This window comes from Schistocerca piceifrons, chromosome 7 (assembly GCF_021461385.2).
Source record: "Schistocerca piceifrons isolate TAMUIC-IGC-003096 chromosome 7, iqSchPice1.1, whole genome shotgun sequence".
Lineage (NCBI taxonomy): Eukaryota > Metazoa > Arthropoda > Insecta > Orthoptera > Acrididae > Schistocerca > Schistocerca piceifrons.
In genome coordinates this window covers 483,599,461-483,613,795 of record NC_060144.1, presented here as the reverse complement: position 1 = coordinate 483,613,795, position 14,335 = coordinate 483,599,461, and the positions used below count along the sequence as shown (strand labels likewise).

The 14,335-nt window shown below is 41.0% G+C and overlaps 1 protein-coding gene across 1 annotated transcript in view; it reads right to left on the bottom strand.

Moving 5' to 3' along the window:
- Positions 1–14,335, bottom strand: part of LOC124709035 (alpha-glucosidase-like) — a 233,687-nt gene that overhangs the window by 62,220 nt on the left and 157,132 nt on the right. The window contains exon 10 of the mRNA XM_047240682.1: positions 13,987–14,275. Coding sequence (XP_047096638.1) covers positions 13,987–14,275 — 289 coding nt within the window. The remainder of the gene's footprint in view (positions 1–13,986; positions 14,276–14,335) is intronic.

Sequence of the window (14,335 nt, the reverse complement as noted above, 5' to 3'; positions counted from 1 at the left end):
AGGGATATGGGGGCTATAGCCCCCCCTCCCCCTTCCAATGGAGTATCATATTACACTGGATAAAATGACTTCAGATATCTACAAATATATTACTCCAACAGATTCAATCCTTTTTTTATATAATTATCTAGCAATATAGGTTGCAATGTATTTCAAACACAATTTAACAAAAGAATAAGAGTTGCCACTCTTATCTTACTATCTAAACCAATAAATATCATTTAACATAAAATGGGCATATTATCTGGAGACATGACATTGTTCACATCAGGTGAGAATTTGCTAGTAGATTTTGGATAAAAATAGATAGATGAGAATAGTAGCTGCTAGCCAAAGCTAATAAAAATATATGTAAACAGCTCAAAGACTGAGAAAATTTAATCTAATGGAACAAATAAAAGAGAATCAAAGTGTTAAACTATTGTGTCCCATAAGAGACCAAAGGCTCTCATGGTCTGAACACACAAAGTATCTAATCAAAAATTTGTACACATACCTCTTCTTTTATACAAACTAAGAAATTATGGTATCAAAAATATATTGCTTCTGTTAATATGCCTTCTTTCATGACAGTGGCAGTACGATGTTCTATTACAGGGAAACTCTTCAGGTTTAAGTTATATATTCAGATGGAAGGAAAAAGCAATCAGACATATCTGGGTCCCCAAGAATTCCATAAAAACCATTACAAAGGACTCTAAGCTTGTGTGTGTGTGTGTGTGTGTGTGTGTGTGTGTGTGTGTGTGTGTGTGTGTGTGTAAAAAAATTGGAAAATATATGTCAAAGATAAATTGAGATCAAATGTACAAGGATCTTTCAGTAAATAATCCTCCCATTATTTTTTTACAGCCATAATATGTATGAGAACATCATTTTAGTTGCTTCAAATTCGAGATTTCTTCTGCATATTGAAATGTTCCCCTTTGTTAATGATTAATCTTCTCATGAGCTGGGCTTTTCTCTTACATTGTGGTTACTGAGTATTATTTAGCTCACCTTTAGTTTTGACCATGGATCAATAGTGTAAATCAATACTATGATTCTCAACAATGTAGGAAAAGATAGATTGCTACTTACCATAAAGAAGACACGTTAAGTTGCAGGCAGGCACAATTAAAAGACACTTGCATAAAGCTTTCAGCCACAGCCTTCATCAACATTCATACACACAAGCAAGCACACCTCATGCACAGCATCTTGGGCCAGAATGCTGGCATACTGGCCACAGATGCTGGAGTTGACAGTCATGTATGCATGAGGTATGCTTGCTTGTGTGTATGAATCATGTGTGTTTGTCTTTTGTTGATGAAGGCTGTGGCTGAAAGCTTTATGCAAGTGCCTTTTAATTGTGCCTGTCTGCAACTTAACATTCTGTCTTTTCCGGCCCAAGATGCTGGAGTTGGCAGTCACATGTGCACGAGGTGTGCTTGCTTGTGTGTACAAATGGTGTGTGTTTCTCTTTTGTAGATGAAGGCTGTGGCTCAAAGCTTTGTGCAAGTGTCTTTTAATTGTGCCTGTCTGCAACTTAATGTGTCTTCTTTATGGTAAGTAGCAATCTGTCTTTTCCTACATTGTTGATATTCCTACATGGGGTTTCCATTGTTTGATTTAACTAGGCTTCTCAGATATATGTGCCATATATTCTTGAATGATGATGGAATAACTCTTCAAAATAAGCAGTTCTTTGTATCACATGCAAATGTTAACTAGAGAGATCTAAATTTTACAACAGAGTGAATATATATTTCAAACTATACTTTTGTTTCTTTTTTATCACTTTTTCTTACTGATATCCATGGTTTTTGCTGCAGGGCCAATGCATTTCTCTGACCTGGGACTATGATCCATGGAGCATCCACAAACAATCCCACAAGTACTGCCACTTGGGTAGTTAATGTGATCATAATCCCATCTCGAAGACACATGTAGTCCTTTGTGATTACTTGCCACATGCAAATGTTTACCACAAACATGCACAATAACCTGCTCTCCTAAACATTAAATTATTATGTTGTTTGAAAGCATGTGGGCAGCATTCATCAGCAAGGTAGGCATAGGGTTACACATCACTTTTCTGGACTGTAACACCACAACTTGTGTGAAGTTTCCAACAATGCTGACATATGGCACAGCTGTAGTGAATGATCAAATGGGTGTCTATGCAAGACACAGGTTACAAGCAATATCCTGTAATTTAATTCTTGGTTGTGGAAGATAAACTGTGATGAACATTCATAAATGTTTGTGTGCAATGTATGGTAATTATGCAGTTGATAAGCATACTATAGTGTGACTGGTATAGAGAGTCAGGAAGTATAGAAATTGAGTTGGCCTCCTGCCAGAACTGCTGACATGATGAACTGTGTGGAAGCCATTGTTCATGCAGACCGGCACATAACTCAGCAGATGGCTTTGCAACCATCAGTGAGCATTGGAAGTATGCAGTGATTGATACTCTTGGATATTCACAGTTGCTCCCAAGAAAGGTTCCATGAAAAGTCACAACAGAACACAAGATTGGAAGGTAAGCCATTTCATCTGAACTGATATATCAGTTAGAAGCCAATGGAGTGGCTTTTCCATCAGACGTCATTAGAGTTGGCGAAACCTGGGTGCACCACTATGAGCTGGAAACAAAAAGGCAGTCTCTGGAGTGGTTCCACCCCCAAACAACAAAAAAGGGGAAATTCAAGGCAGTTCCCTCTACTGGGAAAATCATAACTGTAGTCTTTTGGAATAAGAATGGTGTTATTTCATGGATGAGTTGCCACAATGATCAACCATTAATTGGGAGGCATATGTGAAGACTCAAGAACCATTTCCATCATGTTCAGTCTGACAAGAATCCAAAAGTAATCTTGCACCAACATGACAATGCATGTCCACATGTCTCAGAAGCTGGGAACAAATCACCAAATTAGGTTGGACACCATTGCCTCATCCATCCAATAGCCCTGGTGCTCTTGGTCATCCATCTGTTTGGGCCATCATGGGACACATTTTGAAAATTATGAGAGTTAATCCATGCAGTGAAACCATGGCTACAGAGGACAAGAGCTTTTACAAACAGGGAACACACTCACTTACACAATGCCGTGATAAAGTCATAGAACATGGTGCAGACTATATAGAAAAATAGAACTTGTAAGAGAAATGTTGACTGATATTATCACCAAATTGTAACTCTTAAGAACAAATATGTAGTGAAAAAATTGTGGTTTTTTATAAGTAATACATACCATTTTCAATACTGTCAGTCATACACAAGAGCCATAAATATCTGAGCTCAAAGTTAGACAACAAATTGCCAAACATAGTAAAAAACCTTCCTTTCAGTAAATTCAAGCACATATTAGACACTTGGATTAAAATAAGAGCATATTATTTGGTTGAAGAACTCCTTCAAAGCAATTTGAATAATATAAATAGTGAGCAAAAACCTCTAATTCTAGCAGATAAGTTTACTGTGTATTGGTTACCTACTCAAATAATATGTAGATACATACTGGAAATCTGGAAAGCAGTGTGGTCTAGCTGATTAAATGCACAGCCTGACAAAAAAGGTGAACTACCCATACGACACGGCCAGATGTCACATTAACTTTGTACACATGCACATCATCAGTGGGTATGTAAATGATTAGAGTTTCAATTATTTATGACAGTTGGAATGGACACAAGAGTCCATTATTGTTGTTTGTGTTTGATGTTGTTACTAGGTGTGTTATGGTATATAAGGCATGTGAAAGGCCTCAGATGTTGAGTAATCACTGTGAAGGACATGGAGGCATTGCATATGCATGTGAGACAGTGTTATCAGGACCTTACAGTCTGGAAGGCGCCTCACTGTGGGTCTCCATTTCATCAGCTGGTCAAATTGTGCAATATCTAGATTTGAGGGGCATTCAAATGTGACAGCTGTCTGATGTTGAATTGCATGGAATGTGAGGGCAAGCATACTCGTTCTTCAGGTAGACCAAGTCTGACCACCAAAAGGTAGTATCTCTGTATTTTGGACATTGTAACCCCTTTGTATATGCACCTACCATTTGAGAACAAGTAATGGTCTCCCTGCAATATTCTCTGTCATCTTGCACCACCAGTTGCAAACTAGCAGCAGTCGGACCAGGGAATTAGCATTCAACGTGTAGGCTGCCATTAACATCTCGACACAAACGGTTGAGGTTGGAGTGTTACAGCGGCCAGTAAGCATGTACTGGTGATGAATGGCATTGTATTGTGTTCAGCAATGAATCATGATTCTGCACTATCCTGGAGGACCACTGTTGTCGAGTATGAGAATGACCTGGATAGTAGTCCCATTCTTATAATGTTTTGGAGAGGCACCACAGTGTTACTACTGGTGGCAAGGTGTGGGGAGCCATCAGGTATGACTTCACATCACAGATGGTAGTGATTGAGGGAACTCTGGCAGCATAAAGGTATATCACAGACATCCTGCATCTTCATGTGTTTTCACCTTATGCACCAGTAGCATGGTGTCATTTTTCAACAGGACAATGCTTGTCCACACATGGAGTATGAGCTATCTGCATGATTTGAGATAGTCACATGGCCATCAAGATCCCCATATTTGTTGCTGATAGAAAATGTTTGGGACCAGCTTGGACATCAACTCCATCCCTGAGCCAGTATCCAGGACATCAAAGACCAACGACAAAATTATAGGCCAACTTGTCTCAGGAGAGGATACAACAACCAAATCAGTGTATACGTGCAGGCCAGAGGGAGTGTAGTGTGAATCTGACAAGTGGGCTCATACTTCCAGGTTGTAAATTTGACACTCAATTTTGTAATCACTGAAAGAATATCACATACTGTACCCCATCAATCTGTGAAGTTTCATTTGGTTTCCTAGTCCCCTTTATAGGAACTTCATTTTCTTTGCCAGGCAACATATGTGGGGAGGCATATATTACTTGTAAACATATATTACTGGTGTTGGAGTCTTGAATCGAAAGACTGGTCTGATGCAGCTCTCCATGCTACTCCATTTTGTTCAAGCCTCTTCATGTCTGAATAACTACTGCATCCTGCATACTGCTTACTGTATCCATGAGTTGGTCACCTCTCAGTCCTTATCCCCCACACTTCCCTCCTGCTATTTCTCAGGTAGCAAGATGAGAACATCTAGGAAAACCAGAATGAGCCCATGGTGCTCACAAAAACACAGTGTATCAACCTAATGGGTGAGCAGAGAATCTGATAGCACAAGATGAGAACATCTAGGAAAACCAGAATGAGCCCATGGTGCTCACAAAAACACAGTGTATCAACCTAATGGGTGAGCAGAGAATCTGATAGCAAGGTCAGGGACAGACAAAGAATTATCAGAGCATGACATTCTGAAGAATTCACAAAATGAATGCAAGCAAGCACAAGCCAAATAAACAAGAATCTGGGTTAATGTTAGCATGCAACTGACTTTGGATTCCACGTGGTAGTACTAGGAATGTTTCAATTTTAAAGGCACTATCCATTGTATGTGACACTCGCACTGTTTATGATGGGGTCATAGATCACTCCAACTCTTGACCACAAATAACTTCTTGTCCAACATATAGGAGTCTGGCAAGGATATCAAACCAGCATTACCAAACTGACAATTTGTTGGTGCCTCAGGATGTCTCCTATCAATTGACCCCTTCTTTCAGTTGAGTTGGGCCATAAATTTCTTTTTTCCCCAATTTGATTCAATACCTCCTCATTAGTTATTTGATCTTTGCACCTAATCTTCACCATTCTTCCATAGTACCACATTTCAAAAGCTTCTGTTCTCTTCATGTCTAAGCTGCTTAACATCCATGACTCACTTATGTGTAAAGCTATACTACATACAAATATCTCCAGAAAAGATTTCCTCACACTTAAATTTATATTAGACGTTAACAATTTCTTCATTTACAGAAATGCTTATCATGCTATAGTCACCCAACATTTTATATCCTCTCTACTTTGGCCATCAGCTGTTACTTTTGCTGTACAAATACCAAAACGCATTTACTACTTTTACTGTTTGATTTCCTAATCTGTTCCTTTTTCAGCATCACCTGATTTAAAGCAACTACATTCCATTACCCTTGGTTTACTTTTTTTGATATTCATCTTGTAACCTCTTTCAAGGTGCTACCCATTCAACTGCTCTTCCACGCCCTCTGCTGTCTCTGACAGAATTACGATATCATCAGCAAGCATCAAATTTTTTCTTCTCCCTTTACTCTAATTTGCTCTACAAATAGCTCCTTGGTTTGCTTTGCTGCTTGCTCCATGTACCGGCTGAATAACATTGGAGATAGGTTACAGCTGTGTGTGTCTCTCTTTTTTCTGAGCTACTGATTGGCTTTCAAGTCCTCCACTTATTATAACTAGAGTCTGATATACCTTTGGCTGCCTGTATTTTATCCCTGCTGCTTTTAGAACTTCAAAAAGTGTATTCCAGGCAACATTCTCAAAAGCTTTCTCTAAAACTACAAATACTATAAACAGATTTTCCTTTCTTTAACCTATATTCTATGATAAGTTGTAATGTCCATATTACCTTGTGGCTTCCTACATTTCACCAGAAGTCAAACTGATCTGCAGCAACGTTGGCTTCTACCAGATTTTCCATCTTCTATAAATAATGTGCAACCATAATTCATTAAACTAATGGTTTGGTAGCATTCATAGCTGTCAGTACCTACCCTCTTTGTAACTGGAATTACTAGATTCTTCATGAAGTTTGAGGGTATTTTGTCCCTCCTATACACCAGGCAGAATAGCTTTGTCTTGGCTTTCTGTCCTAAGGATCTCAATAATTCTGGGGGAGTGTCATTGACATGGGAGGTTCATACAGGCATACCATTGTTCGACCATCACACCCAGACTCCTGTATGGAGGACATAATAATAGGCATTTTTAGTGTAGAGAACTGAAAGAGTCGAAAACAAATAAGTCACAAACTCCAGATGGAACCTTAGTTTGGCTGTACAGAGTGCACTCTATGGTTCTGACCCCTTACTTAGCTTGCATTTATCATGAATCTCTTGCCCAGCACAAAGTCCAAACAGACTGGAAGAAAGTGCAGGTGACTCCTGTTTGTAAGAAAGGCAAAAGAACATAACCACTTAATAACTCTTTGCTGCTGAATTCTTGAGCATAGTCTGTTTGAATATAGTAAATTTCCCTCAGACAGAAAAGCTTCTACCCACAAATCAATGTGGATTTAGAAAGCATCATTTCTACAAAATGCAGCTTGCCCTTTTCTCACAAAATCCTTTGAACCATGGATGAAGAGCAACAGGCAGGTTCCATGTCCCTATATTTCTGGAAAGCATTTCACATGATGCCCAATTGCAGACTGTTAACAAATGTCCGAGCATACAGGACAGATTTCCAGATATGTGAGTGTCTTGAAGACTGCTAAAATACTAGAACCCAGTATGTTGTTCTGGACAGTGCATGTTCATCAGAGACAAGGATATTGTCAGGAGTGCCCCAGCAACTTGTGATAGAACTGCTCTTGTTCTCTACATGCATAAATTATCTGACAGATAAGGTGAGAAGCAATCTCTGACTGTTAGCTGGTGGTGCTGTAGTACATGGGAAAGTATCATCATTGAGTGACTGTAGGATGATACAGTATGACTCAGGCAGAATCTCTGTGTGTTTTGATGAATGTCAGCATGCAAATTAATGCAGATGAGTGGGAAAAACCATCCTTCAATATTTGAATACAATACATCTAGGCATAACATTGCAAAGCAATATGAAATGGAGCACCCTGGTAAGGATGGTAAAAGCAAAGGCGAATGGTTGATTTCAGTTCATCGGGAGGATTCTATGTAAGTGTAGCCCATCTGTGCAGGAGGCCACACGCAGAACACTTGTGCAACCCATTCTTGAGTACTTCTCACCTGTTTGGGATCCCCATCAGTTTGGATTAAAGGTAGACACTGAAGCAATTCCAATGTGTGCTGCTAGATTTGCTATTGGTAGGTTCAATCTGCTTGTAGGTGTTACGGAGATGCTTTGTAAACTCCAATGGGCATGCCTGGCAGAAAGACGGTGTTCTTTTTGTGAAACAGTATCCAGAAAATTTAGAGTACTGGTATTTTCAGCTGACTGCAGAACAGTTCTACTGCTGCCAGCGTACCTTTTACATAAGGACCACAATGAAAAGATTAGAGAAATTAGGACTTGTACAGAGGCATATAGACAGTCATGTTTCCCTCACACAACTTGTGAGTGGAACAGGAAAGGAAATGACTGTAGTTTGCAACAGCATTAATGGTCTCTAGCCTTGCATCTTATAAAGAATGCTTCATTGTCATCTCATCTGAAAGTACACAGACAGTAGCTACATTATGGACAGCTGCAATAGCAAAGTTTAACCTAACTTGCCACAGTCTGGTTCATTGTGTGCTACAAAAAATTTTGTGATAAATTTACTAGGTCTTCCTTATAAGCATGAGCTACATGTTACAGAATGGACTGTGTATTCAGTACTTCTCAGCCATAATGACATGAAGAGAAACTAGTGATACAGAGCCTCACTTGTTTTTTGGCCACAGTTTGTCAGTGTCCATTCATGTGGACAGACAGCTTGTTGGTTGTCATGCCTACATAGAATGCAGCACACTAGTTGCAGCTTGGCTTGTGTATAGGTGTATGGGTGAGCCAGATCCCAGTCCCACATACTGATCCTGCGTTGTTGCTTGGCTCATGAAATCCCCCCTAATGGCCTTACCATCAAAGTACCCATCTCTGGTTACCACCCCTCCTTCCACAATGACCTCCACCTGTTCAGATTCTGCCAATCCTTAGCCCTCACCAACATAGTCCTGCAAAACCATATCAATCAAGCCCAATCCTCCTTGCAGTATCTTCTCTCCATCCACAAAATTCTCCTGCTATGTAATCCCAAATGCCTGGAACCCATAATACACATTCAAACTCTTGCCCTGCAGGAACTTGAGCAACATGCACAATGCCACCTCATAAAACTCTACATCCTGCTCACTTTCTACTCCTGCCTCAGAGTACCACTGTCCACCACTTCTATAACAACCTCCAAACCTCCCCCACGCTCCCTCATAGCTGACAAACCCTGTCTCGCAGACCTACTACACTTACCCCACCCTGCAAAATTCCCTCCCACTACCACGCAGAACCCAGAACCTAAACAGACCCGCAAAACATTTATGAACCTTTCCTCCAGAAGCCTTAGTCCCACAGAAATATCAGTCCTCTCCAAAGGCCTGACCTTTTGTCCCACTCCCAAATTCAACCATGCAGGACTAGTTAAAGACCTTCTCTCCTTCTCCCATTCCCTACAGTGGAAACACTTTTTAGCCACCAAACCGACCAATCAGACTCAAACAAAGACCAATATTGAACCTTGTCTAACTCAGTTCACTCCTCCACCCAACTGTGATCTACCCCCACTGCCTCCAAATCATCCCCTGTTAACTTTCCAGAATTTCTTAACCTTTAACTTTGCCTCATCATCATTCCCAAAATCCCTCAACATGCAAACTAACCTTACATCCACAGAAAGAACTGCAGTCCAAGATCTAAAAACTGATCCCAAACTTATAATACTACCTGCAGACAAAGGCTACACCACCGTTGTTTTGAACTGCAAGGATTATGTGGCACAAGGACTCCATCAGCTGTCAGATACTTCTACCTACAAATCATGCCACAGTGATCCCATTCCAGTAATCCAACAGGATCTCCAGTCACTACTCAAATCCTTAGGCCCATCCCAGAACCTCTCCCCAGAGTCCATCTCTCTACTTACCCCTACCACTCCCCGCACTCCCACCTTCTACATGCTTCCTAAAGTCCATAACCCCAACGACCCAGAACGCCCCATTGTGGCTGGTTACTGTGCCCCCACTGATAGAATCTCTACTCACCTTCAACCTATTACCTGGAACCTAAAATCCTATAAAAAAGATACCAACCATTTCCTCGACCAACTCCCCAAAGTTCCTGTCCCTTTGCCACACAGAGCCCTGCTTATCACTATTGATGCCACCTCCCTGTACACTAACATTCCTAATGCCCATGGCTTTACTGCTATCAAACACTACCATTCCAAACACCCTATGGATTCCAAACTAACAACCTCCTTCCTAGTCTCCATGACCAACTATATCCTCACCCACAATTACTTCTCCTTTGAAGGCATTACCTACAAACAAATACGTGGTACAGCTATGGGCACCCACATGGCACCATCCTATGCTAAACTATTCATGGGCCATCTACAGGAATCCTTTCTAAAAACCCAGAATCCTAAACCCCTCACCTGATTCAGGTTCATTGATGACATCTTTGCTATCTGGATTGAAGGTGAGGACACCTTATTCACATTCCTCCAGAACCACAACAACTTGTCCCCCATTTGCTTCACCTGGTCCTACTTAACCCAACAAGCCACCTTCCTAGATGTTGACCTCTACCTCAGAAATGGCCACATCAGTACCTCCGTCCATATCAAACCTACAAACCACCAGCAATACCACCACTTCAACAGCTGCCACCCATTCCATACCAAGAAGTCCCTTCTGTACAGCCTAGCCACCCATGGTCGTCACATCTGCAGTGATGAGCAGTCCCTCTCAAAATATTCCAAGGGTCTCACCGAAGCCTTCACTGACCATAATTATCCTCCCATCCTTGCACAAAAACAAATCCTCTGTGCCTTATTGTTCTAGTCTCCCACCAACTCCCAAAGTCCCACAGTCCGGCCACAGAGGAGCATTCCGCTCATAACTCAGTACCATCCGGGACTGGAGCAAATGAACTACATTCTCCACCAGGGTTTCGATTACCTCTCATAGTGCCCTGAAATAAGAAATTTCCTACCCACTATCCTTCCCATCCCTCCTATCATGGTATTCCACCGTCCACCAACCCTACACAATATTCTCATCCATCCGTACACAACCCCTGCTCCCAGTCCCTTACCTCATGTTTCATACCCCTGTAATAGACCTAGATGCAAGACCTGTCCCATACATCCCCCTACCATCACCTACTCCATTCCTGTCACTAACATCACCTGTCCCATCAAAGGCGGGGCTACCTGTGAAATCAGTCATGTGGTTTACAAGCTAAGCTGCAACCACTGTGCTGCATTCTATGTAGGCATGACAACCAACAAGCTGTCTGTCCACATGAATGGCCATCGACAAACTGGGGCCAAAAAACAAGTGGATCACCTTGTTGCTGAACACGCTGACAAACATGATATCCCTCATCTCAATGAGCCTGTGCCATATGGATCCTTCCCACCAACACCAGCTTTTTTGAATTGCGCAGGTGAGATTTTCCCTGCAATACATCCTACATTCCTGTAACCCTCCTGGCCTCAACCTTCATTAGTGACTGTCCTCACCCATCCAGCCCCCTCCCTGTTCCCTTTCCAGCACTACACAGCCGTCGTTTCACCGCCACACTCAGCCTTTTAATTTTTTTTTTATTTATTTATTTTTTTTTTTTTTTTATTTCTCTCCTTCCACTACTTACCGCTGCCCCCTCCGCACCTTCTCTCCTGTCCTCTGTCTAAACTGCAACACTTCATTGTCCGCCACTCCCACCATACTATCCCTCCCCCTACCTGCCCCAGCCTCCTCCTTACTCCCACCCAGTCGCCACTCCCATCATGCACTGATGCTGCTGCTCACAGTGTGGTTTCAGTTGTCTGAGACTGCAGACGTGTGTGCAAGTTGCATTTGCATGAGTGTGTGTGTGTGTGTGTGTGTAAGTGTGTCTACTGCTCACAAAGGCCTTAATGGCCGAAAGCAGTAATTGTGTGAACCTTTTTGTTGCGCGTATCGCAACTCAGCATCTCCACTATAAGGTGAGTAGCAACTTTCCTTCTCTGGTATTGTTACATTCCATCCTGTATTTTCCATTGTTTAACTTCTTTCCAGCAATCTTCTTCTTGCAATTAGTCAGTGTGATGCTTCCCAATCAGAAATAGTGATTTAATCTATTGCTTCATGGATCAGTCTTTCAGTGTTGGCTACTTTAAATGTAGTATTTTTATCTGCAACATATCTCTTCACCTGTGGCCACACCAGTTCTATTGGATTATAAATGGAATGATAAGGTGGTATTTGCAGCACCCTGAGACCGCGTTGCAGAGCTATTGAATCAATTGTGTGAATTTTACTGCTGCGTTTTCAAATCTTAACAAGCTCCAGCAGCTCTTATCTAGTTTGTGTTTCAGTATGTTATATATTATTACTTCACAGGCATGAAAGAATATAACTTTCTCTGGTGTTTGTAGTGGGAGGCCTGTTGAGAATAACAGTGGTAGCTTGCATTGTCCACAGCAATGACAGAGCCTGGATGCAAATAAAGCAATAGCTGTTTCTTAAACCATTCTAAAAACATTTCTTCATTCATTTTGGAATGAGAGACAGAGTTGGTTTTTGATTTTGGTTGAAATATAAGTTTACTTTGAGGTACAAATCTGGTAGTAGAGGAACTGTTGTAACATGTTATAAGAGGCCCCCCCTTTCCCCATTGGAACTCAAGCTGCCTTTTTCCTCTGTTGTGTGCCAAATAAAATTTCTGTGCATTTTTGGTTCACTTAAGCTTTGTCCAATTAATACACAGATGATATTCCTTTTGATCTGACTTCGTGCACTGCTCTCAGAAACACCATTCTAGCAGCAGCAATATAACTTTGTTCCATTAAAAATTTATGTATGTAATTAAATTTTACACACATAAATCTGATGTCCTTCAATATTCTTTGATTGACCTTGCACCTCCTCCAAACTCAGTAGCTTCACGTATAACAGTGAGCAATTTTGCTGCTGTGGGGATCTCGCCTCTTTCATAAAATTCGAGAACCTTCTGACATAAAACATCTTGATCAAAGTTGTCAATTCCTGTTACATGCTTTAGCATACAATGTTTCTTCCCTAGAGACTGAAATTCCAAATTTGCAGTTGCCTGCTGAGACAGCTTACCCTTCTGTACAATTTGTCTAACAGTTTGTACACCAATATCACCACGGGCCTCTGCAGTGCATTCCTGCACTTTGGGAATGTCACAGACTGGCTTATCTGAATATGCCTGGTATTTGAAGAAGGAGTACACTTTAAAAATAAGGTCCCTTGTCTGTATGAGAAGCACTTGGTGCCTTCTAGGTATTTCAGCCATTATGAGAAACTTCACAGAACACACAGAACACCACAGAAATCAGCAAATCATTCCACACATGTAAAACATGATATAAAGCTCAAATACAACGGAAGTTTACACAGTACGGAATGTGGAAACAGACTGGAGTGTTGACTGGCTAGCTGCATAGCTGTCTACTGTGCATCCCCAGCTCAGAGGCCATAAACACTGACATGGAGTACAGTAATGGTACAAGATACCCTTCACCACACACCATACAGTGTCTTGTAGAGTATGTATGTTGATGTGTGTGTACTCCAGGCACCTTATTTTGACTTAGTCCTTTCAGTGCTCTGTCAAATTCTTGCTGCGATACCATATAACTCACACTAATCAACTTCCTCTTCCCTTTCCATAACATTATGTTTAAGTCCATTGTTCTTATATAGCCCTTCCATATATTTCTTCTATCTGTCAGTTCTCCCTTCTCACTTAGTGCCAGTTTGTCATCTGAGCTGATAAATGCTACCTATAGGAAAACTGAAGAGCCTGCTGAAATACTAGAACCAAGTATGTTGTTCTGGACAGTGCATGTTCATTGGAGACAAGGACATTGTCAGGAGTGCCCCAGCGACTTGTGATAGAACTGCTCTTGGAAAGAAGAGAATCAGCTGTATGATACAGCTGCTTCTCTTCTTTCCAAAGAGCTCTTCAATTTTCCTATAGGTAGCATCTATCTTTCCTCCAGTTATGTGTGTTTCTACATCCAAATTAATATAATTTTTAGCTTTAAATGAATGTACACATGGGCACATAATATTACACTTAACTTACCTGTTTATTACAACAAGTGGCATAAGTGAAGCAGCCTGAACCCATCGCAAACACAGTTCCCCATCAACTGGAAGTTCAGCAGAGCCTGCACATAAAGGTGGAGCAGAGAATGGAACACCTCCAAGGCCTGCCGTTTGTATATCTTCAATTGCTGCTTGAAGTTCTGACCATAGTACTGTTTCATTCTTGTCTTCATTTGGTTTGTATGGTAATGCTGAACCAAAGACGCCAGGAACAGCAGCATCACTAAGTACCAGTGGCAAATCAAGAAATGTAGAAGCTTCAAGCACTACAACATAACAAAACAACAGAAACTATTTCCAGTATATTTATATTTGTTGCACATAAC